The sequence below is a fragment of the Neltuma alba genome, unplaced genomic scaffold (genome assembly GCF_004799145.2).
Source record: "Neltuma alba isolate B1F8T4 unplaced genomic scaffold, ASM479914v2 tig00011052_pilon, whole genome shotgun sequence".
NCBI classification, from domain to species: domain Eukaryota; kingdom Viridiplantae; phylum Streptophyta; class Magnoliopsida; order Fabales; family Fabaceae; genus Neltuma; species Neltuma alba.
This window is the reverse complement of record NW_021635799.1, coordinates 13,926-40,937: the sequence shown is the minus strand read 5'-3', so window position 1 is coordinate 40,937 and position 27,012 is coordinate 13,926. Positions and strand designations below refer to the sequence as shown.

Below are 27,012 nucleotides of genomic sequence, written 5' to 3'. Positions count from 1 at the left end.
GATTAAGGTATAATTTTGCCTTCAAAATTTTTGTGAGCGAATTGTGGGTATTCAGAATTTTTTTTTATCAATATTGCCCCAGAAGTGTTAAAAAAGATATAATATCGTTCTTGACTGTTAAAAATGTAACAGTGAACTTTTTTTAATAGTTAGATTATTTCACCCCCTTTTTTTTAACACTTTTGGAGTAATATTAGTCCAATAATAACTCCCAAACAATTACAGTACCTATGCACAAGCTTTTAAGACAATTTGGACCATAACCTAAAGAGTACTAGTATTAATAAAATCTCTTTAAAAGAGGGAAAGAGACTGTTGCTAGTTGTTATCCATACATTGTGCCATGAGACTTGTGCCATTACTTAATCAATAGATTGTGCTTTTATTATTTTTTTCTTGTAGTTTTTTCCAAATTTTTTCAAAACATTGAGTTACCCAAAAAAAAAAAAATCATATAGAAGCAAGCAGAGAGGGGTTGAAGCAGAGTCTGAACGAGTTCTACATGTCAATTCGGGAATGAAAGTGAATATAGAAGAGTTTTCTTCTCAAAGAATGTGAATTACAATAGAGATTCGGATGGAATTAGCAATTTATTGATAACCCTCCAAATATATTCTTAATCTCTTTTTAAATATACTAAAAATGGAGAGTGATGAACTCTCCTTCCATTTTCTCTTCCAAAGCGAAGGAAAGCATAATAGAGGAAAGAAAATTAAATCACGCTCAAGTACCTGTTCTCCAATAAACTACTCTAACAAGTGGTGAATGAAGAGGCAATGTTTATGGCCGAAAAAATGGACAACAATAGTGGCCCGTCTTTATTGTCGTTTTGCCTTTTATATTCTTGAATAATTGAACTACATTATGGTTGGGTGGGTGATTGATTTGATTGCTTTTGGTTTATTTGATTTTAGCATCTGTTAGTGATATGCCTTGCTTCTTCGTCTTCTAAATTTTTAATATTTTGAATTATTTTTATTAATTATATATTTAAATTAAAATAAATAGTTTCTAGCGCAAATGATTAAATGATATTTTAAAAAAATATCACATTTTTTACAAATAATTAACTCAATTTTTTTTAATTTTGATTAATTAGTTATCTATCTTATTGTATTTAGTAGCAGTGAAAGTAACTTTTATTAAAGTTGGCACCGGCGTGTTCGCCTAACTCCAAAAATGCTTTTGAAAAGTACTCTTTTCACAAATCGAGACAAACTTCTCTACATATTTACTTCGTATATTGTAAAAACGCTTTTAAAATTATAGTTTTGTATCTATCCAAACACCCCGTAGTTTTTTGGAGGAAATTGCATTGATCAAAAGACTCGCAAGCATCTACATAGGGAGATTTGTGACCAGCTGTTTTTAAAAATGTTAACAAATCATATTTTTAAAAAGATGATAGTTTTTCTTTCTACGGGCTATACCTGGAAAATCACTTTCAAAATTCATTCTTAGTTTTTCCATCTTGTTTAGCGATAAATTTAGAATCAATATAATACAGACACACGCTACACTTTTTATAATTATAGTGAACTCACTTCTAATAATTCCATATGACGTATATTATAACATGTCTAGTTTCTCCCATAAAACTCTAGCAAACTAAATGATGCCAAAAAAAAAAAACTCTAGCAAACTAAATAAAACATGATGGATAATTGCTTAGAATTATTTGGAAGATTATATTTATTTATTTAGATAAATTTAGCCCCCTACAGAAATGGGTAGTAAAACATTGAAAGAATGAAAATAACATATCCATGAGGGCCCAATAAAAGCAAATGTTTCAACTTCTCTTCACATGTTTGAACAACTGTTTGAAAAGTGGATACATCTTCCAGAAACTTTATTAATTTATTATTCTACTATTATTTTTAATATAAAAAAACGTGACCCGCAAAAAGAAAGGTTTCCAAGCCTTGGTCCTATATATCACAAGCAGAACAGTACTACTATCTTTTGCCATTATTCTCCATCTTTATATGGTTCCTCTCAGCTCCTCTTTTATATTATTATCATAGGATCATTTTATTTGCAGTCTCAGTACCAAGAAGTTCCTCCAATAATGAAGCTTTCACTCCTTCCCCTCGTTGCATTTCTCACAGTGAGCTTCCTCTTCCTTTCTTGTGTATTTTCTTTTGCCTTTTGGCCCGTGAAACTATTAAGTATTTGTATTTATATATATTGTATAAATGAAATTACAGATTGCCCATGCTGCTAATTTGCCACCACCAGAACTTTACTGGAAATCCAGGCTTCCCACCACTGCCATGCCCACATCTATCACAGATCTCCTCCACTCAGCCGGTTAGTACTGTAGAGTGTTCTATGAGTCCCACGTTGGGAGGCTCAAAGTAAAGTGTACAGTTTATAAGTTTATAACTCTCGCGCGGAAATACAAATTTCTTGAGACATATTTTGCTTTTGAACTTGTTTTCATAATGGGTCCGTTTGGATTAGGGGTAGAAAAGTAACTTACTTTTTTAGATTGAAGAGTATGATTTGTGTTTGGATTGACTTTTATAAAATTAGTTTATAAAGTAAAAAAATTGTGGATTACGATTGAATAAGTTTTGTCTGTAAAATGACCAAAATAGGTATAACTTTTATTAATGAACAAGAAATGATTAAAAATATGGATTTACAAAATATAATAATTTTAAATTATTATAATATGAAAAAGTTATATTTAATTAATAAAATATGTTTAAATTAAAAATCATATTAATGTGAAAATTTTTGAACCAAATAATATTACATAATTAATTGAATGATATACTCTGTATAATTTATGCAAATATACAGTGAAAAATAATATTAAAAATAAAAAATATTATAACAACTGTTAAAAAGTGTTTCCGAATATTAAAACAAATAATTAAAAACTGATTGGAAAGTAAATATATATATATATAGAGAGAGAGAGTAAAGCATAAGAACAATATAAATGTAAGGGTAAAAATATCTTTGAATTCTAAAAAGCTACTTTTGCATTAGTCATAAAGTGCTTTTGCAGTCATACTTAGGGTGTGTTTGGATGAAACCAAACCGTGGTTTGAAAAAGTGATTCTGGAGAATAGATTCTGGGGAGAATAGATTCTGTGAAGAATAGATTTTGTAAAAAAGTGATTCTGAGAAGTGAGAGTGTTTGGATAGTTGTTGTCAGAAGCACTTTTTATATATACAAATTACTAAAAAAAGACATAAGTTAATATGATAATTACAGAAAAAATAGATTTTATGATATATTTTAATTTGAAGGAATAAAATTGTTAATAATATATTTTTTACCAACATAATTAATAATACATAAGATAATATAATTAATAATTAATTAATGTGTATATATATTTATAAATAATAAGATTAAATATGTTTATCAAAAAATATGTTTATAAAAAAAATAACAAGATACATATCATATAGGCTCTCACACTCTCCCTTTTTTCTCCAAAAGCAAAAATTTTTTGCTTTTTCCAAAACCATGGTTTTGGAGTCAAAACCATGGTTTTGGTTTTTAGAAGGGGTGTTTGGGTGATTGACACCCCAAACCATGGTTTGGGGTGTCACCCAAACACACCCTTAATATTGATCATCTTATAGACATTTCTTCCATGAAGTTCAAAATTGACATGGTTTTCTTAAGTACTTTGGATACGATGTTAATCCATCAGGCGGGGGCACCCCAGTGCATACGAAGTATGATTACGGTGATGACTCAGCTGCGTCATTTCTAAAGTATGGAGGTGGCGTATTCATTATCTATGATGAGGCCGAGACCCAACTCCAACATAATCCCTTCGCATCTCTTCTCTTCTTGGAAAAAGACTTGAAGCCTGGTCACACAAAGAACTTGATCTTTACCAAGACCTCTAACCAAGCCTCCTTCCTGCCTCGTCGAGTCGTGAAATCCATTCCTTTTTCTTCTACCAAGGTAATGTTGATTCAGGCTTAGGCATTCTAATGTCTCATTGATCTTCTGACTTTTTGTCCTTATTTACCTTTGATTATCAGCTCTTTGAGATAAAACGAGAGACATTGTGACATCTTATAGTCATGAAATAATGTAGTTTTGTACTCCCTCCAATCCTAAGTATAAGAGATTTATAACTAATTTGTAAAGATTAAAAAATTTAGTAGGTGAAAAATACCACTCCAGTCCTTATATAAGTTACTTGTAGAGCATTTAATGATCGTTTTTTAATTTTAATTTTATTTAATTCTTGTTGGAAAGGAAAAAAGGAGGAGAGCGAAGCAAGAATAATTTTTACATGCAGAAAGAGAAAATTTTTAATAAGGGTAAATTTAGAAAATTTTATCAATTTAATGTTTTCTTTTGTATGTAAAAATTAATCACAAGTGACCGATAATAAGGAATGAGATTAGTATGCATTCATTTTTTTTCTTCCCAAATTTCCCATTCATTTGCATTAGAAACTTTTCTTTAATGAAAAACTGCCTAAATATGTGCAATCAATGAGAAAAATTTAGGGAAAAATTGTGAATTCAGAAGATGACATAATGGATTAAGATATTATATTTTAAATCAAAGCAAATCCTTCTACTTGTTGTTACATTTAGAATCGGAGGCAGAATATATAATAAGAATGTGTGTGTGATTAATTTGTGTTCATGATTCATCTATACCAGGTGGATGAAATATTGAGAACGTTTTCTGCGAAACCTGGCTCGACAGAAGCTGAGATGATGAAGAATACAATTAAAGCATGTGAGGAGTCAGGGATCAAAGGAGAGGAAAAGTACTGTGCGCTGTCGTTGGAATCCATGGTTGATTTTATCACTTCCAAGCTTGGGAGACACGTGGAAGCTTTGTCTACAGAACTAATAATGAAGAAGGAAGCAAAGAAGAAAGAATACAGGATAATGCATAGAGTGAAGAAGGTTGGAGAGGCGAATCTAGTGGTGTGCCACAAGCTCAGTTATGTGTACGCTGTGTTTTACTGTCACAAAATGGAGACTACAAGAGCCTATACGGTGCCGTTGCAGGGGGAAGATGGAAGTAAAGTGAATGCAATGGCTATATGTCACACAGACACATCAGAATGGAACCCAAAACATTTGGCCTTCCAAGTGCTCAAAGTGAAGCCAGGGAGTGTTCCTGTGTGCCACTTCCTTGCTCAAGAAACTGTTCTCTGGGTCCCCAGGCAAACCCCTAATTAGCATCAATCTCATTGATATACTTTATCACAAGCAAAACTACTAAATAAAACTAAGGCTTAATCCAGCAGTTGCAAGAACTAGCTAAAGGAAAACAGAGTGATTGAAATAACGGTCATTCTATACTGCGAATAAGATCGTTAGGGATAACGGTCACGATAATTGTAGAGAATGAATTCAAAAGGTTGAGTTCTAGTTATTCCATACGGTAAACCACAATAATCCCTTTGACGGTTCTAGTGATTGATCCACTTAATTGGACTATTTGTTTTGCCAATTTTCTCTTCTAAATTGATCTCTCTCTTTTTATTTAATTGAACTTCTGTGTGGACTAAATATTGATCAATTTGACTGGTAAAAATAGAAACTCCTTATGGTTCGTTCCCAAAATACTCTTTGAACTATTTCTATAATCTTGTATGATTGTAAGACCGATAGATTTTGTTGCAATTGACTTTGCGTTTTAGCCCAAGGAATTCAAACATGAAGCTCTTTGTTTATAGTAAGTAGCATTAAATTCACAAGCCATGAGGAAACCATATGGAATTTTCACTTCCACGGTTTCAATGCTTAATTTGTTGTTCGTTCCCTTTGGAGTAGAAATCTCACCAGATATATATATATATTTATATATATCCCAGCTTTAATTTCCACAACCTTCAATGTGGAGCTTCATGGGTTGTTTCATTAAGTCGCCAGTTTATCATTTTTAATAATTTCAAAATACCATGTGACTCCTCCACCAGTTGCCACGTGTCCATGCTAACTATTGAAAAAAGTAGTATGGCCGCCTTGAAGTATCCTAAAACTGATAATTTTAGCCGTTGAATCGTATAGATGTACCAATTACTCGTCCATATATATGTGCAAACTCCAGATTCAAATTTCACTAATTTAGAAGGTATGTTGGTGGAATGATATGTGGCAGGACTTGGTTGGTGATAAAATTAGAAATGTAAACGCCTCAGTTAGTTCATATATGTAGGATTTAGATCCTTCTTTACTCAAATCGAAATAGTATTTACGTAGACAAGAAAGCTTTTTTAGTTTGATGAAAAAAAAAGCCCCGGGGGGAGGGGAACCAATTTCTTCATAGTGCTAATGGGTACATATCATATCTGCTCTTATTCCACTGCAAATTTATTTAGTATAAATACGTAACTAGCCTTATAAAACTAATCATTATTTCTCACTAGGCACAAGTATCCTCCTATTGAGAGGTAACTTTGTTTGAAATGTGGGTACTTCTCCCAATAAATTCAGAGCAAATCTAAGGATGAAGCACAATAAGAGAGACCTAAAGCCAAATATATGAAATATCTTGTAATCCTTGAAGCCCGCCTTCAAGAACAGTTGCTTCCATTCTTGCTCAGATCTTGCTTTTGAGTTAAGCTCAGCGTTCAAGACAATGTTGGTTAAGAGCTTTGTTTCTAGAATTTCATTCTGGTCATGTTCTTCATTCAACACTATATCTATGATTATCATTTTTCCTTCATTGCCTTTGCCTGAGATAGCTTCCTTCGCATTTTTAAGTATCTTTATGCAATCATCATCACCCCAATCAAGTAACACCCACTGTAAAGGTGAAAATAGTATGAATAAAATAGGCAACAATTTAACATTCATAGTTCTTCATTTCCTAATGATAATATATGTAATTTACTCCCTCTGGTCCTTTTTATACAAAAAAAATTATGGAAGTATTATTGTCCTTTTTATACGAAACTTCAAATTAAACTTTTTCTAGAAGCACCAATGACTTCTTTTTAAATAGCCTTAATTATAGTGAGAGACAGGGCTACACCAACTTGATAAACTTTATTGATGAAGGGTAATTTTAAAAAATAATTCAGATATGGACATATTTATTAAAAAGAGTAAATAATTTTAACTTGTTTTCTTAATCTGTGTAACAGATGTTAAGCGCTTTTCAAATAAGAGACGTAGTATAATGTTTAGCTAACTTGACAACGTTGGACATTATAATAAAAGCTACAGCCCTCATGATCTCGACATAGTTGAAATAGCTAGTTCTGACATAGTATAAAGAATTTAACTTGGCCTTTCTTGGAAAAAAAAATTGATCCTCTTCAAATAAATGTACGTCAATTTGGGGAAAGAAAGGGCGGAGAGTAGATTGGATCCGTTGAATTAACGATATAATAATTTGTTTCTCTTGTTCCGTACCTCCATTTCCTCCCTCACAAAATTAAAAATATGATAAAAACATTAATCGCAAAACATTTAATTAAAAATAGAAACCCATATGCATGTCAATTGAAATTCATAATTAAATGATTTGATCTAAAAGAGGAAAAACTTGGAAAATTTTGTGTGCGCGCGTATGTGTGTGTGTGTGTGTGTGATATAAAGTTGATATATAACGTATTTCTTGTGTATAATTTAAGTGCGAAAATGTTTTATGTTTCGAAAAATTATACATATACCTTAATCAGTACTGCGTCAGCTCGAGGGATGGATTTGAGCATGTCTCCTCCAACAGAACTCAAATTGGTGTTCCCAGATAATTTTGCTACAGTCTCAGGAAGATCAAGCACTGTGTATTTCAACTTGGGGAATGCTTCACATATTATCTTAGCTGTGGTCCCATTTCCACCACCAACATCAACAATAGAACCCAATCCGTCCAAAACAGAATCCAAGCCTTTGATCAGTGCCACTTTCAAGAATCTAGAATCACTAGCCATTGCTTCTTGGAAGGCTGCCAATTCTGCCGGGTTTTGCTTAAGAAAGTCATAAGGGCTGATACCAGATATTGTCTCTCTCACTGAATTTTCCTTCTGATGAACCCATTTCCCCAAGTGATGATACAAATCAGTCATAGTAGGGTTTACTACCAGTTGAACCATTGGAGATAAACAATCATCTGTGCCACTCACAAGAAGTTTTGAAGCAGAAGTGAGATCATATGCTACTTCACTTTCTTCTTCTTCTTCATTGTTGTTTCTTTTGATGATAGTGAAGAGGCCATTGTGAGCTAGCAACTGCATGAGCCCTTTCACAGAGGTAGCTTTAGAGGGTGGAATTTTGAGGGTTGATACCAACTGAGAAAGAGGGATGGGTTGGCCATGTTTGTGGATTATGTTTGGTATTTCAAGCTCAGTGGCACGTTTTAGACATAAAGTAGGTATCCAAAGATACATGAATTTGTACAGTTGGGCTTGGCCATGAAACATCTCAGTGATTTCGTTTTCAGTTTCATCCATATGGATGGAGAGAACGTTGGAATTGCCTAATGAATTGTTGTGTCTTCCTTCGTATCCAATGTGGTGAACTATTTATAGATATAAATTTAAGTTCTTTATTTTTAGGGAATCATCCTTTTGCCAATTGTGAAACCCATCTAAACTTTTCTTGGAATTAAACATTTTCGTCTTATCTTTTTATAAATTAAAGAAAGTATTCATGTAATTAATTGTTAGATATGAATTAGTGATGAGTTGTCTTTTGATTCACTTTATTGTTTGGAATTATGCTTTTGCCAATTAAAAAAGATGAATCTAAGCTTTTGTTCTTGCAATGAGACATTAGCCTCTAGTCTCTTTACAAGTTGAAAAAAAAAAAAAAGTGTCCATTCACTAAATGTGGATCATTTTAATGAAAACATTGATAAAGTATTGAAAGAGAAAACAAACTGTTGCTACTCCATCTTATCCTTATTATAAGCCATTCTCAACAAAATTTCATATATCAAGGGATAACAGATAAAGTGTTAAATTTTTCCTAAATTGTTAATTTTTTTTATAGTTTACTCGCAACTTAAATGATATAGATAGTGAAACACGAAGTTTGATGATTTTATTACACTAAACCTTAATTAATTAATAAGACAAAATTGAAAGGTAGTAATTAATGACTTAGTTGATGATGACTTATATTTAAGACAAAAAATTGCTTTAAAAAATGCTCTATATCACTCCCTCTGGTCCTTATTATAAGCTTTAAATAACTAATCACGGACAACGAACAACTAGTTAAAATTAATTAAAAGCAATAAATAGCTCAGAAATATGCTTTTATTTCCAAATATGACGTTATAATAAACAAGAAAAAAAATGAAAGAGCATGTATGAAAAAATGTTATAAGAGAAACTATGACAAGAAAAGAGAATACACCAAATTGAAGACATCCATCCCCAAAATTTGAGGCTTATAAATAGGACCATAGGGAGTAAGAATTAGAGGGAGTAATTGCTATCTTTTTATTTCAATATTCAATTAGATTGCGCTTCTGCCTTCTGCCAAGTGTAACTGTTGTTTGTGGATATAAGTATAGTTATTGTTTGCCAAGTGTCATTATTGAACAGATATAAATTTATGTTCTTTGTAGGGAATCGTGCTTTTGCCAACTGCTCAATTATTTGCAAGGAAGTATTCTTATCAGTAATTGTTAAATGAACTGTTAAATTTCCTTCCATACAATCAGATTCACTGATCATTCGCAACACACGCACTAAATTACTCACAAAATTTTTTCTTTTGTATTGGAGCGCATTTATCTCTTTTCCTTTCTCAATTCCAACGCAATCATTTCAATAAATAAGATATATATCATTCACCATTAATTCAGATTCTAATTTCCTAAAACAGTAAATTAAGTATTATTTGAAATATTTTTTCACATATTTATCATCATCGAAAAAAATAACCACTTCACTATTTTGTCCCTTCATTATATGTTGTTGGGAATCTTACTTTTGCATCTAAACTTTTTTCCTTAGAGCTATGCATTAGCCTTTTTTTTTTTAATAAAATAAAGGAAATATGCATCTCATTAATTATAAAATAAATTGGTGATGAGTAATTAAAGGAAATATTCCGGTCATAAATATCCCACCACTGCCATGCCCGAATCTATTACAGATCTCCTCCACTCTGCTGGTTAGTACTGCGGAGTGTTTTATGAGTCCCACATTGGGAGGCTCCAAGTGAAGTGTACAGTCTACAAGTTTAAAAACTCTCCTACGGAAATACAAATTTCTTGACATATATTTTGTTTTTGGACTTGTGTTCATAATATCCATCAGCTTATAGACATTTCTTCTATGAAGTTCAAAATTGACATGATTTTTCTAAGTACTTTGGATCTGATGTTAATGTATCAGGTGGTGACACCACTGTGCATAGGAAGTATGATTATGGTGATGACTCAGCTGCGTCATTTCTAAAGTATGGAGGTGGCGTATTCATTATTTACGATGAGCCTGAGACGCAACTCCAACACAATCCCTTCGCATCTCTCCTCTTCTTGGAAAAAGACTTGGGATTTGGTCACACGAAGAATTTGATCTTTACCAAGACCTCTAACCAAGCCTCCTTTCTGCCTCGTCAAGTCGTCAAATCCATTCCTTTTTCTTCTACCAAGGTAGTGTTGATTCAGTCTTAGGCATTCGAATGCCTCATTGATCTTCTGACTTTTTGTCCTTATTTACCTTTGATTATCAGCTCTTTGAGATAAAACGAGAGACATTGTGATATCTTATAGTCATGAAATAATGTAGTCTTATAGTCCCTCCAATCCTAAACGTAGGAGATTGTTAACTAATTTGTAAATATTAAGAAAATTTGGTAGGTGAAAAATACCATTCCTGTTCTTATTATAAGTCACTTGTGGAGCATTTACTGATCACTTTTCAATTTTAGTTTTATTTAATTCTTGTTGGAAAGGAAAAAAGAGGAGAGAGACATGAGAATATTTGTCAATGCAGAAAGAGAAAAAAAATTAATAAGGGTAAATTTAGAAAATTTTATCAATTTAATTTTTTTAAATGTGAAAATGAGTTACAAGTGATTGACAATAAGGAGGGGGAGTAGTATGCATTCATTTTTTTTTTCTAAAATTCTTATTTTAATCATTTGCATTATAAACTATTCCTTTAATGAAAAACTTCCTACATATGTACAATCAATAGGAAAAATTTAGGAAAAAATATGAATCAACTATCAACTATCATCCATCAACTATATTCCTAAAAATTTGTAATACCCGATTCGTTTAACAACAGGTCAGGTATGACATTATGTGATATGAACATATTCAATTATTGAGTTTGAATAATATTTTGATTGAGATTTAAGTATATTGAATTAAATGAGAAGCATCAATATTAAATAAGATTTGAATAATATTTTAATTGGGATTTGGCTATATATTGCATTAAGTGAGGAGTATTATTATTAAATAGTTATTTCAATTGGAGGCTCAGATAAAGAAATTAATAATTAATTTTGAATTTGAATATCTTAGTTGAAATTTGAACATATTGAATTAAATGGCGAGCATCATAATTAAATAGTATGTCAATTGAGGGGCTTAAATGAAAAAATAATTAATTAATTTTAAATTTTCATATATTCCCCATCTATAATACAAATCCCATATGAATGAATACCCAAAAAAAAAAAATCATACTCTTATAAGAAGTGAATACTAAATTAACTTAGATAATACAATTTATTAGAATTTAAAATCTAATGAAATTTCTCCTCCGTGGGAGAAATTTCTAGTTCAAAAGATAACATAATGGATTAAGATATTATATTTTAGATCAAAGAAAATTTTTCTACTTACATTTAGAATAGAAGGCAGAGTATATAATAAGTGTGTAAGTGATTAATTTATGTTCATGATTCATCTATACCAGGTGGATGAGATATTGAGAACGTTTTCAGTGAAACCTGGCTCGACAGAAGCTGAGATGATGAAGAAAACAATTAAAGCATGTGAGGGCTCAGGGATTAAAGGAGAGGAAAAGTACTGTGCGCTGTCGTTGGAATCCATGGTTGATTTTATCACCTCCAAGCTTGGGAGACTCGTGGAAGCTTTGTCTACAGAAGTGATATTGAAGAATGAAACAAAGAGGCAAGAATACAGAATAATGCATGGAGTGAAGAAGGTGGGAGATGCGAATCTAGTGGTTTGCCACAAGCTCAGTGAAGTTGAACTGCCCTTAATTGTCGCTTTGGGGTTACTCCAAAAATTAACCGAATTAATGCAGTATAGTGCACAACTCGGGTCGTTTCACTTTGAAGAGCCGAAAACGAAATTAAACCCTAGTAAATGAATGCAAGTAACCTAAACTATAAAAAGAGATTTTTGATTTTGAAAAGCTATTAATTAAATACTACGAATCAAATTGAAATTAAAATACTTTTTTTTTGTTTTTATATAAAAGTGATTAAAATGAATGGAGATTAAAGAAATGAAAATGAGACACACAAATAACACTGATAAAAATCAATCCTCCAATTCAACAATGCAGGCAATCATCACTCTAAAAGATGTGGGAGTTAAAAACAATGAATTAAGAATTATAATTAAGCTTTTGATCCAACAACCGAGCCACCTCGAGTTGCCACAAAATATTTCCTAAAATCCCAACTTACTAACTGCAACCAGAATAGTAAAATGGGATTAAGGATGCTAAAAACCAATGCTTAATTAGAACTCTTAAATCCAAAAATAACAGAATTAAAGCTAGCAAGAGACTATTTGATCCAAAATTCTAAGCCACCTTAGAAAATCACAATATATTAATTTCAAAATCAATACAAATGTCATAACCACAACATTATAATTGAAATCAAAACTATAAACAGCCCAATGTCAAATACTAAGCAATAATTCAGTCACAATAATCTCCAAATATATTCAGATTAAGCAATACAAGTATCCCAACAATCAGAAAAACTATCCTAAGACCTAGGAATTGTTAAACAATTATTGAGTAAGAAATTAAAGCAACTAGAACTCCCCCTTGAAGATCCAAGCTCCTGCCATTATTGTTGAATTGGAGAATCATGAATTAGCCACGGTTTGCCATCAAATTCGCTGCCACCAGCAATTCTCTATTGCAAGCTTCCATGGAGGAGATGACGCCGTCGAGCTTCCTTTGGTCCTCTGATTCTGTCGCAACACGGAGAGGGAAAAGATGATCGCCGTCGCTGGTCTCACTGGTTCGTCTCCCAGCTCCTGCTTCTCCTCGTCACGAGCTCGTGTTCGGCGCGCCTCCTCTTCGTGTGTGCTCTGTTCGCCGCCCAAAGCTTGCTCGTGTGTTGCTCTCTCTCCGTCCGCGCCTGTGCGTGTATCAACTGGTGTATCTCCTTCTCCAGCCGCCAGCTCCCTCCCGTGTTCAGCTTGCTCTGTTTCGTTCTATTCTCCCTGCCGCCAGCTCCCGTCTCTCTGTTCCGTGTTCAACTTGTGTGTCTTCCGCCAACCAGCTCTCCTCTGTTTATTCGGCCGCCAGCACGCTCCTGCTTCGTGTGTCTCCGTCCCCGGGTCTCCGTTTCCAGCTGATGATGATTATTAGGTTGGGGCAAAACGCAACGTTTTGCCCCCAACTTATTATTATTATTATTTTTTAATTTAATTTTCTTTTCTTTTTTTTTCTTTTTTTCTTATTTTTTTTATTTTTGAATCTTCCAAGAACCTGCAAGCAAAATTCAAGGATAAGGTAGCATTAATTGTCCTTAAAAATCAATTAATCATAATTAAATCAAAACATGACAATTTTGCCCCTATAAAATAATAATTCAAAATAAAACAAAATAAATCAAAGAACAATCAATTAAGGCAAAAAGGGACCAATTAAGTTGACAAAACTAGGGGTGAGCAAAACCGAACCGAAACCGAAAACCTAACCGAACCGAAATTAATTCGGTTTTTTCGGTTTTTATTTTTTTTTCGGTTAGTTTTTTCGGTTATTTCGGTGTTCGGTTTCAGTTCGGTGTTCTTGATAAAATTTCGGTTATAACCGAATAACCGAATAATAAATTATTTTTTATTTTTTTTAATTTTTTTTTTCTCTTTTTCGGTTTTTTCTACTATTTTTATTCCTATGTTTTTTTTTTATCAAAATGCTTCGGTCCAAATAATACCGCAGCGCAGACCTCACTCCTCCTTAGTCTCAACTCTCGCGCAGCCTCACTCAGCAAAGTGCAAACCCTTATCGTCTTGCCCTGAACCGCACGCCCACCGACCGCCGCAGCCTCCTGTCATCCACTGATCCACTCATCCTTTCTCACTCAGGCTCAGCTTCTCGCCTCTTGTCTGTGGCTTCAGTGTATTCGGACATTGCCTTGCCCCTGCGATTCTGCAAAGCTTCGTCTTCTTCAGTCTACCGTTCGGCGACCGACAGCTTCGTCTTCTCCTTTCTAGTTGACGACAGGCCGACAGCTTCATCTTCTTCGGCAGCTTCGTCTTCTCCTCTCCAGTCTCCGACAGCCTCGTCTTCTCCTCTCCAGTCTACCGTTCGGCGACCGACAGCTTCGTCTTCTCCTTTCTAGTCGACGACAGGACGACACCTTCATCTTCTCCGGCAGCTTCGTCTTCTCCTCTCCAGTCTCCGACAGCCTCGTCTTCTCCTCTCCAGTCGCCGTTACAGACTTCGTCTTCCTGAAGCATACTTTCAGATAGCATCCGTGGGTGGTGAGTCCGTCGTTAATGCTCTGTTCTTAGTTGGTTTCTAATATAATATATTGCCATCAGCTAGTGCTTCAATGTTGCGTTGTGAATAATAGGCCCTGTGTGAGTATGTTCTGGTATATTCATCAATGAACAAATAGAAAACCTGAATCCATATGTTATGGCTTAAATGCATGTGATTGGAACAATTTAAAGGGATAGGAGTGTGATTTTTCACATTGAGAAGATACGCAGAGTTCAGGCTCTTAGTATCAAATTTCAAGTTATATAATAGAGTGAGAATCGGTGACGGTGACTTGCTCAAGTTGTATAATTTGAAGTTTGAACCGAACTAAGAAGTCATATTAATGGGTGATAAAGATACAACCTCGTTTCTGTGTTACAGGTTTAATTTGGGGATGAATACTGATTAAATGTCCTTTTCTAATTCCATGGCTTTCACATTTCACCTCGTAGAGATTGTGTTTTTAGGAAATTAGAGCTTTCCTGGTTTTTCTGTGAAGTCAGGTGCTTGTGGTTGTACACATTGAACCGGACTAAGTTATATTCTTATGTAACATATATAGCCTTATCTATTCATTATAAATTGTCTTCATTGGTTTCTCATATAATATCTTGTCATTGGTTTTGTTTATTTAATTAGATGTCTTCTCACGGTGAAACCATGGGTGATGCTCAAGTTGGGGATGATGGTACTACTCAAACAACAAAGCCTTCAATGCCAGTAACAAGTGGAACAAAAAGAAAAAACATGAAGCCAAGATCAAAAGTATGGGAGCATTTCACCAAATTTGTGAATGAAAGAGGTGAAATTAGAGGTAAGTGCAATTATTGTGGAAATGATCTTGCATGTGATCCAAAAGCTAATGGAACAACTGCACTTAATAACCACATGAATTCTTGTAAATTGAAGCCCCCTCCTGAAGAACTTGCACAATCTCTTTTGAACTTTAATGTAGAAGATGACAAAATAGGTCTTGCAAATTGGAAATTTGATCAAGATGCTATTAGAAAAGCCTTGTCATGCATGATAATTACTGATGAATTACCTTTCAAGTTTGTTGATGGGAGTGGGTTTAGGCAATTTATGTCTATTGCTCAACCTAAATTTAAAATTCCATCAAGATGGACTGTTGCTCGTGATTGTTTTGGGATTTATATTGAGGAAAAGGTTATCTTATTGCATTCGGTTATTTCGGTTCGGTTATCTTATTGCATTCGGTTTCGGTTCGGTGTTGTTTATATGTAATATTCGGTTATTCGGTTATTTCGGTTAGTTGCATTAACCGAACCGAATAACCGAATGCTCACCCCTAGACAAAACCCATATAAAAGATACCAAAATATATAAAAATAATTGAGTTTGTCAACTCCCCCACACTTAGCCTTTTGCACTCCTGGGCAAAACTTGATTAAAGAAGAATCCAATAGAGACACTCAATGCAAGCAAACATAAAACTAACTAAGCGTGAATGTGCAATTAACTCAAGCAACCTTTATTCTTGATTAATCAACAATCATAGAATACTTCAGTGCAAAGAAATTAACACAAGAAACATAGCAGGATAAAAGAAGAGAAACATAATAGAGCTCACATAGGGTACAAGTGTTTCACTCATCTCTCAAATGGGAAAAATTTCACTCAATTCACCTAGATTAGCACCTACCATAAGCTTGTAGAGATTCTAATATCTCCACTACTAACATACCTTAGAGTCATGATCAAGGGGACTTGAAGGGTTGTAATGTTGGAAAGCAAGGTCAAATGAATGAAATGAACTAGCAACTGAAATGCATGAGTAATAAAGTATCAACTCAAAGTGAGCTAAAGTACAATCATGAAACAACACCAAAGTGCAGATTTTAACCTTTTAAGACAAAAATCTTTGCTCTTCAAACCACCATGGAATGCTTTATTTCAAAATTATTCTTTTGTTGCAACTTATTTTCTCTTTTTTTTTTTAACTTTCTTTCTTTGGCTTTTCTAAACATTTTCTTCTCTTTCTTGCCTTTTTTTTCTATTTCTATTTTTTTTCTTTTTTTCTTTTTTTTGCATCCAAACTCAAGAAGGCAAAGATATTGACTTTAATGATGTACTTTTCAAAATGAAAAATCAGATAACTCATGCAAAACACTTGCTTAAAAGTACTGAATGGAATGAAAGTGAAGGCTCAAAGGGGTGAACAAAGGTTAAATGAAGTGGTTTGTGTTTGGGTAAAGGTTTAGAAATGAATGCCCCTATCATCTTCACAAATCTAGGTACTAATGCAGCTTTGAAAAAAGAATCTAGACAAGTTCTAGAGGTTGACCAAAACTAGGTGAAAATCACACAAGATGAGAAAATATATGGCTCAACAATCCTTCCATCAAGGCATTCTCCAAGATGTTTCCTCCTTAAATATCAAGCTATGAAACAAGGTTAATAACACTGCACCAAAGGCATTCTACTATGCTAATCAACTAAGAACAGAAATCACTTAAATCAAATGCAATCAAACTCAGCCGTGCAACATTCACAAGCATTGTGCAAAAAGATTTTAAAAGAGATGCCCAAGGATTACAAAAGTCAAGAGTCAGCAACAGAGAGAAACAGCAACTCGCCCATACAGCAGTGCAGAGCACTGAGGCGAATGAAAATAGGAGGACACAGAAACTAGCAGCAAAATTCCTAAGCAAGAATCACTCTCAAATCATGCGATGCAATTCAGAAATCAACCAATAGGCAGAGAAGAGAGCAATTATAGCAGCAATACTTAGGAAACAGGAGCAAATCCCAAGGCAAATTTTTTTTTTTTTTCAAAAGAAAGCTCAACAACTCAACAACAATCCCTCCCCCACACTTGATCAATACATTGTCCTCAATGTTAAGATAATGTGAAATGAAAATAGACAAATATAAATCAAGTGATCAGAAGAGATGGCAGAATCAAGAGGAAACAAAACAAACAACTACTAAACAGAAATAAACAGCTACAACTACAGCTACTGGAAAAGTTCCCTCCCCCACACTTACTCCTAACTATCTCAGCAAACAGATATCACCAGCAATACAACATAAAGTAAAAGAGTAGGGTGGAAGGGAACAACCGGGTGATCAGGGAGGTCTGTGATTCTCATGGTAGTGCTTCAGTAGATGGCCGTTGACTTGTGAAGTTATACCGGTCTCCTCATCTACGAGCTCTACCGTGCCAAAGGGATATACTTTAGTAACTCTAAACGGACCTTCCCACTTGGTGACAAACTTCCCGGGCATCAGCTTCAACCGGGCTTTAAACTTTAGAACCTTGTCACCTTCATGAAACTGCTTCCTCAGAATCTGTTTGTCATGAATCATTTTCAGCTTGTCTTTGTAGATTCTGGCATTGTCGTAGGATTCAAGTCTCATCTCTTCAAGTTCCTGGAGTTGCATCTTCCGATTGATAAGTGAAGATTCGAGATCTGCATCACATGCCTTGATTGCCCAATAAGATTTGTGCTCGATCTCCATAGGTAGATGGCAAGCCTTGCCATAGAGCAACCGGAAGGGGGACATGCCTATAGGGGTCTTGTAGGCAGTCCTGTAAGCCCAAAGAGCTTCCTCAAGCCTTTCACTCCAGTCCTTACGGGATGGTTTCACGATCTTCTCAAGTATTCGTTTCACTTCCCGGTTAGAGACTTCAGCTAACCCATTCGTCTGAGGGTGATAAGGAGTGGCCAGCTTGTGATTGACTCCATGTTTAGCCAATAGAGACTTGATGGTCCTGTTGCAGAAGTGTGTTCCTTGGTCACTGATGATTGCTCTTGGAATGCCATACCTGCAAAAGATATGAGAACGTAAGAACTTGGCAACAGTAGAAGCATCATCTTTCCTAGTTGGCACTGCCTCTACCCATCTAGACACATAATCTACTGCAAGTAATATGTATGAAAATCCAAAAGACGAAGGGAAGGGACCCATAAAATCCATGCCCCACACATCAAAGATTTCACAAAAATGCATAGGTCTTAGAGGCATCTCATGCTTCCTACCCAAACTCCCAAACCTCTGACACTTATCACAAGACTTGCAGAAAGAATAAGCATCCTTAAATAGAGAAGGCCAATAAAAACCACACTCTAAAACCCTCCTAGCAGTCCTATTAGCACTAAAATGCCCCCCACAAGATAAAGAATGTGCAAAGGTAAGGATAGAGTGGATCTCATTATTTGGAACACAGCGTCTGATGATCTGGTCACTGCATTGCTTCCACAGGATTGGAGCATCCCAGATATAGTATCTTGCCTCCCTCTTCAGCTTATCAATCTGAAATTTAGACATAGAAGGAGGTATAAGGTCAGTGACAAGATAATTAACTATATTAGAGTACCAAGGCTCATGAACAGCCAAGGCAAAAAGTGCAGAATCAGGAAATGAGTCAATAACAAGATCAGAAGAGTCAACTCCCTGTGTGCCTTCAGGTAACCGACTAAGGTGGTCAGCTACATGATTCTCTGCTCCAGCTCGATCTCTAATCTCGATGTCAAACTCCTGTAGCAGCAAAGCCCATCTCAGCAGTCTAGGTTTAGACTGAGGCTTCTTAAATAGGTACCTAACCGCTGCATGATCTGTAAAAACAACCACTCGAGAGTTTATAAGATACTGTCTAAACTTATCCAAAGCAAAAATAATAGCAAATAGTTCCTTCTCCGTAGTGGTATAATTCACTTGAGCGGAATCAAGCGTCTTGGAGGCATATGCGATGACTCTAGACTGTTTCTCCTCCTTCTGTCCAAGCATGGCACCTACTGCAAAGTTAGAAGCATCACAAGACAACTCAAAATGTAAATTCCAGTTAGGTGCAGTGAGAATAGGAGGTGAAACAAGCATAGATTTCAAAGTGTCAAAAGCATGTCTACACTTATCATCAAATTTAAATTCAGTATCTTTTTTCAATAAGGTAGAAAGAGGCAGAGCAACTTTACTAAAATCCTTAATAAAGCGCCGATAGAAACCTGCATGTCCTAAGAAAGACCTCAAATCCTTTAAACAAGTAGGATAAGGAAGGGATGAAATAACTTCAATTTTGGCCCTATCAACCTCAATCCCCTTTTGGGAGATGAGGTGACCTAGGACTATCCCTCTATCAACCATGAAATGACACTTTTCAAAGTTTAAAACCAATTTCTTATCAATACACCTCTCAAGAGCCTGTTCTAGGCTATTCAAGCACTCATCAAAACTCTCACCATAAACAGTGAAGTCATCCATAAAAACTTCCATGTTTTGCTCTAGAAGATCACTAAATATCGCCATCATACACCTTTGAAAGGTGCCTGGAGCGTTACACAACCCAAATGGCATCCTTCGATAAGCAAAGGTACCAAAAGGGCATGTGAAGGTAGTCTTGTCCTGATCTTCAGGAGCGATAGGTACCTGAAAATAGCCAGAAAAACCGTCAAGAAAACAATAGTGAGACTTTCCTGAAATTCTTTCCAACATCTGATCTATAAAAGGTAATGGAAAGTGGTCCTTTCTCGTAGCATCATTCAACTTCCTATAGTCTATACACACTCTCCAAGCATTTTGAACCCTAGTTGGAATCAGTTCATCATTTTCATTTCTCACTACTGTGATACCGCTCTTCTTTGGTACTACTTGTACCGGACTTACCCACTCACTGTCTGATATGGGATAGATGATCCCAGCACTCAACAACTTTGAGACTTCCTTCTTAACCACATCCAGAATGAGAGGATTCAGTCTCCTCTGTGGTTGCCTAACTGGCTTGGACCCTTCATTCAAAAGGATCCTGTGTGTGCAAACTGAGGGATTAATCCCCGGAATATCCCCTAAAGACCATCCTATAGCCCCTTTATGACTCTTCAATACAGAAATCAATCTTTCTTCTTCAGAACTACTCAAAGAACTGGAAATAATAACAGGCAATTTAAAATCAGCAGCAAGAAAGACATATTTCAAATTAGAGGGGAGGGGTTTCAGTTCTAAATCGGGAGGTTGCACAACAGAAGGAACTAATTCTTTTATGTCAAGTGCATTCAATGCAAGTGGCATGTCCATATGGCTTAGGGAAGGAGATATAAGCTCATCATGATATGTATGTCCTCCTCCACTTCCCAACTCAGTGCCATTCTTGGATGACCTACAAAAAGAAGGATCGGTATCAATTTTATCAACAGAAACATCAAGTAAATCACAAGGAAGAGTGGGATTAGAAGTGACTAAGTGAGTAGCAATCTTTTTGCTAGCCTCTTCTAATGTTCCAGCACCACTCAAAGGAGAAGCTATCGGTGTAGCTTGTGTAACAGCTCCTTTATCATCAGTTCCTGCAAAATCAACAAACTCGCCTTTCTCAAGGCTATCATCAAGTGTAATGTTCAAGGCAGAATCACAGTTAAGACAAGATGATGCATCAAAATCATGAGAGATGGAAAGGAGGTGATCAACTTCTAAACAGTTAACACACACCACGTCACCATAACATGAGCAAAAAGAAGAAGAATGAGGGGTAGATAAACAAGTAAATGCATCATCATGCTCAACAATCTCACCATACCAGTCATGTTCATGCATCTCAGATTCATGCAAATCATCAACATCATTAACAGCACAATCAATCAAATTAACACCCAAGTAAGAGCAATCTGCATAACCTTGACTCATAGCATCAGAAATGTTGAAGGTAATCTGTTGGTCCCCAAAACCCATGGTAATGACCCCGTCTTTCACATTAATTATGGTTTGGGCTGTTCTAAGAAAAGGTCTTCCTAGAATCAAAGTGCTATCGGCTTTAATCTCATCAGTCATATCTAGCACATAAAAGTCAGCTGGGAACACAAGACCCTTCACTTGCACAAGAACATCCTCAAGAAAGCCCTTAGGATGTCTCACAGTCCTATCAGCTAGACCTAGCACAACACTGGTGTCTTTCAAGGCATGAATACCCAAACTCTCATAGACAGAGGTAGGCATAACATTTATGGCTGCACCTAAGTCTAGTAAGGCATGTGAAATGTTTGTTTTGCCTATGGTACAGGGAATAGTGTAGGAACCCGGGTCTTTACACTTAATAGGCAGCTGTGGCTTGAAGATAGCACTAACACTAGACCCCAGTTGGATTCTCTCACTATGCCTATACTTCCTCTTGTTTGTACATAGATCTTTCAGAAACTTAGCACACTTAGGCATCTTCTTAATCAAATCAAGTAATGGCACATTAACCTCAAGTTTGCTAAACATTTCAAAAAGCTCATCATTATCTTTCTTTTCAACAACTTTCTTACTCATGAGATATGAATGAGGAAAAGGCAAGTCAGAAATATTTACCTCATCACCTTTGGAAGATGATCCTTTCTCTATTGGCTCTTTGGATTGAATGGAGGTCTCTTGAGTGGCCTTGGGAATGTCTTGAGTGGTTTTAGAAGGAGGAGACTCAACTTCTATCTCTTCATCAACCGGTTCTTCACCCTCTTCATCATCTTTGAATTGCACTGTCTTAGCACCAATTTCCTTACCGCTTCTCAATGTAATTGCATTCAAAGATTTAGGATTTATCACCGTGTTGGAAGGCATTGAACCACTAGCCTTAGCTTGCTGTTCACTCACACCATTTGACAACTTAGTGACATAAGAAGTCAAATTAGAGGTTCTAGTTTCCCATTGCTCCATCCTATTCTCTAGGGCTGCAAATCTAGCTTCAGATTTAGCTTCAGACTTAGATATGTGCTCAGTCATTGCCTCAATGCCCTTGAGTATTCGAGAGAACCGCTCATCATCCTTAGACTGTGATTGCTGTGGGGTAGACATGGCTCTAGAAGATTCTCCTTGTAACCCTCCATAGTAAGTTTGCCCTTGAGGAACCATATTCCCTTGAAACCCTTCTTGAACCTGCCTATTGTCACCTCCTCCCCATCGGAAATTTGGATGAGCTTTCCATCCTTCATTATATGTGTTTGAGTATGGGTTCCATTGCTTGGATTGATTGGCCCTTCCTTGATACATGGCAGAAACTTCCTCATATCTATGAGGGCAAGCAGCAGAGATGTGCATAACAGAATTACAATGCTCACAACTAGGTGCAGTCATCTCCATAGAATTAGGAGTCCGAGTGTCAACAGGGGGAGTGTGAGATGCAAGCTTATTCAACTGTGTAGTCAAAGCAGCAATTTGAGAAGTGAATGTGTCCAATTGAGGAATGTGGACTGAAGAAGGATTAGTATGCATTGCATTGACATTTTTAGACTCCCTGATGCTATACTGTTGATGGTTCAATGCCATTTTCTTGATAAGTTCCCATGCCTCCTCAGCAGTTAAATCAATAAGAGAACCCCCAGAAGCAGCATCCAACATCCCCTTATCTTGGGTCTTAAGTCCATCATAAAAGTATTGGACTAACTGCTCATCTGGAATCTGATGGTGTGGACATCTAGAAAGCAAGTCCTGAAAACGGTTCCAGTAGTCATAAAGTGACTCATCATAATCTTGCTTTGCAGAGTAGATCTCTTTTCTCAATGTAGAAGTCCGGGAAGCAGGGAAATACTTCTCCAAGAATGCTTTTCTAAGGTTGTTCCAGTTATGGTAAGCATCTGCCATATAACTAGGCAAGCTCATGTACCATTCTCGTGCTTTGCCCTCCAGAGATAAGTGGAATACCTTCCAAAGAACCTCATCCAGATCAGCCCCAACCGGCTTCATGCTAGCACATACCATAGAGAGAGATTTCAGATGTTTGTACGGGTCCTCACCTGTCAAACCATAAAATTTAGGCAAATTATTAAGCAGTGGACCTTTAATCTCAAAATTAACATCAACATTAGGGCATGCAACATTAAAAGGATCATAATTTGCATCAGAAGTAGTGGCTTCCCTAATAGTTCTTCTTCTAGGGTTATCTCCATTATTCTCTTCTATTCTGTCATGCTCCCCATTATGTCCATTGCCCCCTCTCTCATTACCACCATTGTTGTTACCATTAGGATTATTAACTGTTTCCATTATGTCACCTAAGTCAACCACCAAATCTAGATCAGTTAAATTGTCTAATTCAACCTCACTAGTCCTTTCTACCCTTGAGTCTTGTCTAACTTCTCTTAAAGAACTTTGAAGCTCAAGATTGGAAGGAACTAGGGTTTTAGACCTACCCTTTCTTGGCATAAACAATCAATCAACCAGAAGCAATAAAACAAAAGAAAACAGATGAATGCAATGCAATGCAAGTGTATGCGTATGAGAATGAAAAATGCAATGAATGAAAAATCAAGATATTTAGTTGTATTTTTAAATTTTTTTTTTTATGCAAAGAAAGAAGAAAAAAAAATGCTATGAAAAATCAATAGAAACAAATGCAAACTACTAAAGAAAATGCAAAAACTAACAAAAATGAAAACTAAAAAGGCTCAACAAATGAACCCCAATCAAGGCTACTTGACACTTAATTACTAGGGAACCAATTTCTTGGCTCCCCGGCAACCGAGCCACCTCGAGTTGCCACAAAATATTTTCCTAAAATCCCAACTTACTAACTGCAACCAGAATAGTAAAATGGGATTAAGGATGCTAAAAACCAATGCTTAATTAGAACTCTTAAATCAAAAAATAACAGAATTAAAGCTAGCAAGAGACTATTTGATCCAAAATTCTAAGCCACCTTAGAAAATCACAATATATTAATTCCAAAATCAATACAAATGTCATAACCACAACATTATAATTGAAATCAAAACTATAAACAGCCCAATGTCAAATACTAAGCAATAATTCAGTCACAATAATCTCCAAATATATTCAGATTAAGCAATACAAGTATCCCAACAATCAGAAAAACTATCCTAAGACCTAGGAATTGTTAAACAATTATTGAGTAAGAAATTAAAGCAACTAGAACTCCCCCTTGAAGATCCAAGCTCCTGCCATTATTGTTGAATTGGAGAATCATGAATTAGCCACGGTTTGCCATCAAATTCGCTGCCACCAGCAATTCTCTATTGCAAGCTTCCATGGAGGAGATGACGCCGTCGAGCTTCCTTTGGTCCTCTGATTCTGTCGCAACACGGAGAGGGAAAAGATGATCGCCGTCGCTGGTCTCACTGGTTCGTCTCCCAGCTCCTGCTTCTCCCCGTCACGAGCTCGTGTTCGGCGCGCCTCCTCTTCGTGTGTGCTCTGTTCGCCGCCCAAAGCTTGCTCGTGTGTTGCTCTCTCTCCGTCCGTGCCTGTGCGTGTATCAGCTGGTGTATCTCCTTCTCCAGCCGCCAGCTCCCTCCCGTGTTCAGCTTGCTCTGTTTCGTTCTATTCTCCCTGCCGCCAGCTCCCGTCTCTCTGTTCCGTGTTCAACTTGTGTGTCTTCCGCCAACCAGCTCTCCTCTGTTTTATTCGACCGCCAGCACGCTCCTGCTTCGTGTGTCTCCGTCCCCGGGTCTCCGTTTCCAGCTGATGATGATTATTAGGTTGGGGCAAAACGCAACGTTTTGCCCCCAACTTATTATTATTATTATTTTTTAATTTAATTTTCTTTTCTTTTTTTTTCTTTTTTTCTTATTTTTTTTATTTTTGAATCTTCCAAGAACCTGCAAGCAAAATTCAAGGATAAGGTAGCATTAATTGTCCTTAAAAATCAATTAATCATAATTAAATCAAAACATGACAATTTTGCCCCTATAAAATAATAATTCAAAATAAAACAAAATAAATCAAAGAACAATCAATTAAGGCAAAAAGGGACCAATTAAGTTGACAAAACCCATATAAAAGATACCAAAATATATAAAAATAATTGAGTTTGTCACTCAGTTATGTGTACGCTGTGTTTTACTGTCATAAAATGGAGACCACAAGAGCCTATACGGTGCCGTTGCAGGGGGAAGATGGAAGTAAAGTGAATGCAATGGCTATATGTCATACAGACACATCAGGATGGAGCCCAAAACATTTGGCCTTCCAAGTGCTCAAAGTGAAGCCAGGGAGTGTTCCTGTGTGCCATTTCCTTGCTCAAGGAACTGTTCTCTGGGTCCCCAGACAAACCCCTAATTAGCATCATTCTCATTGATGTGCTTCATCACAAGCAAAACTACTAAATAAAACTAAGGCTTAATCCAGTATTTGCAAGAACTAGCTAAAGGGAAATAGAGTGGTTGAAATCACATATCGTCTGGTGAATTCCAGTAATCTCAGTCATTTTATACTGTGAATAAGATCGTTAGGAATAACGGTCACGATAATTTTAGAGAATGAATTCAAAAAGTTGAGTTCTAGTTATCCCATAAGGTAAACCACAATAATCCCTTTGATGCTTCTAGTGATTGATCCACTTAATTGAACTATTTGTTTTGCGAATTTTCTCTTCTAAATTGATCTCTCTCTTTTTATTTAATTGAACTTCTGTGTGGACTAAATATTGATCAATTTGACTGGTAAAAATAGAAACTCCTTATGGTTCGTTCCCAAAATACTCTTTGAACTATTTCTATAATCTTGTATGATTGTAAGACCGATAGATTTTGTTGCAATTGACTTTGCGTTTTAGCCCAAGGAATTCAAACATGAAGCTCTTTGTTTATAGTAAGTAGCATTAAATTCACAAGCCATGACGAAACCATATGGAATTTTCACTTCCACGGTTTCAATGCTTAATTTGTTGTTCGTTCCCTTTGGAGTAGAAATCTCACCAGAGATATATATATCCCAGCTTTCCACAACCTTCAGTCTGGAGCTTCATGGGTTGTTTCATTAAGTCGCTAATTTATCATTTTTAATAATTCCAAAATACCATGTGACTCCTCCACCAGTTGCCACGTGTCCATGCTAACTATTAAAAAAAGTAGCATGGCCTCCTTGAAGTATCCTAAAACTGATAATTTTAGCCATTGAATGTATAGATGTACCAATTACTCGTCCATATATATGTGCAGACTCCAGATGTAAATTTCACTAATTTAGAAGTCATGTTGGTGGAATGATATGTGGCAGGACTTGGTTGGTTGGTTGGTTGGTGATGGATTTAGAAATGTAGACGCCTCAATTAGCTCATATATTTAGGATTTAGATACTTTTTTACTCAACTCGAAATAATATTTACGTAGACAAGAAAGCTTTTTTAGTTTGATTGGGGGGAAAAAAAAAAGCCGCCGGGGGAGGGGGGCCAATTTCTTCATAGTGCTAATGGGTATATATCGTATCTGCTCTTATTCCACCGCAAATTTATTTAGCATAAATTCATAACTAGTCTTATAAGACTACTCATTATTTTTCCCTAGACACGGGTGTCCTCCTATTGAAAGTAACTTTGTTTGAAATGTGGGTATCTCTCCTGATGGAGATTCAACCAATACATTCAGAGCAAATCTAAGGATGAAGCACAATATAAGAGACCTAAAACCGGATATATGAAATATCTTGTAATCCTTGAAGCCCG

At 35.8% G+C, this 27,012-nt stretch overlaps 1 protein-coding gene across 4 annotated transcripts; it reads left to right on the top strand.

Annotated features, from left to right (window-relative positions):
• The first annotated feature begins 1,958 nt into the window (after window positions 1-1,958).
• LOC114760929 (BURP domain-containing protein 3-like) lies at window positions 1,959-26,018 on the top strand. Of its 4 annotated transcripts, none has more exons than XM_028950240.1 (6): window positions 1,959-2,110; window positions 2,211-2,283; window positions 10,057-10,086; window positions 10,311-10,570; window positions 11,850-12,134; window positions 25,387-26,018. In XM_028950240.1, the coding sequence occupies exons 1-6, from the start codon at window positions 2,072-2,074 to the stop codon at window positions 25,630-25,632; spliced, it is 933 nt and encodes a 310-aa protein (XP_028806073.1). In that variant the 5' UTR covers window positions 1,959-2,071; the 3' UTR covers window positions 25,633-26,018. The 4 variants fall into 4 exon arrangements, with proteins under 4 accessions (XP_028806073.1, XP_028806072.1, XP_028806075.1 ...); XM_028950239.1 differs by having other exon boundaries at window positions 11,850-12,140; window positions 25,393-26,018; XM_028950242.1 differs by lacking the exons at window positions 10,057-10,086; window positions 10,311-10,570; window positions 11,850-12,134; window positions 25,387-26,018 and adding exons at window positions 3,681-3,940; window positions 4,657-5,251 and having other exon boundaries at window positions 1,994-2,110; window positions 2,211-2,313.
• Window positions 26,019-27,012: the final 994 nt, after the last annotated feature.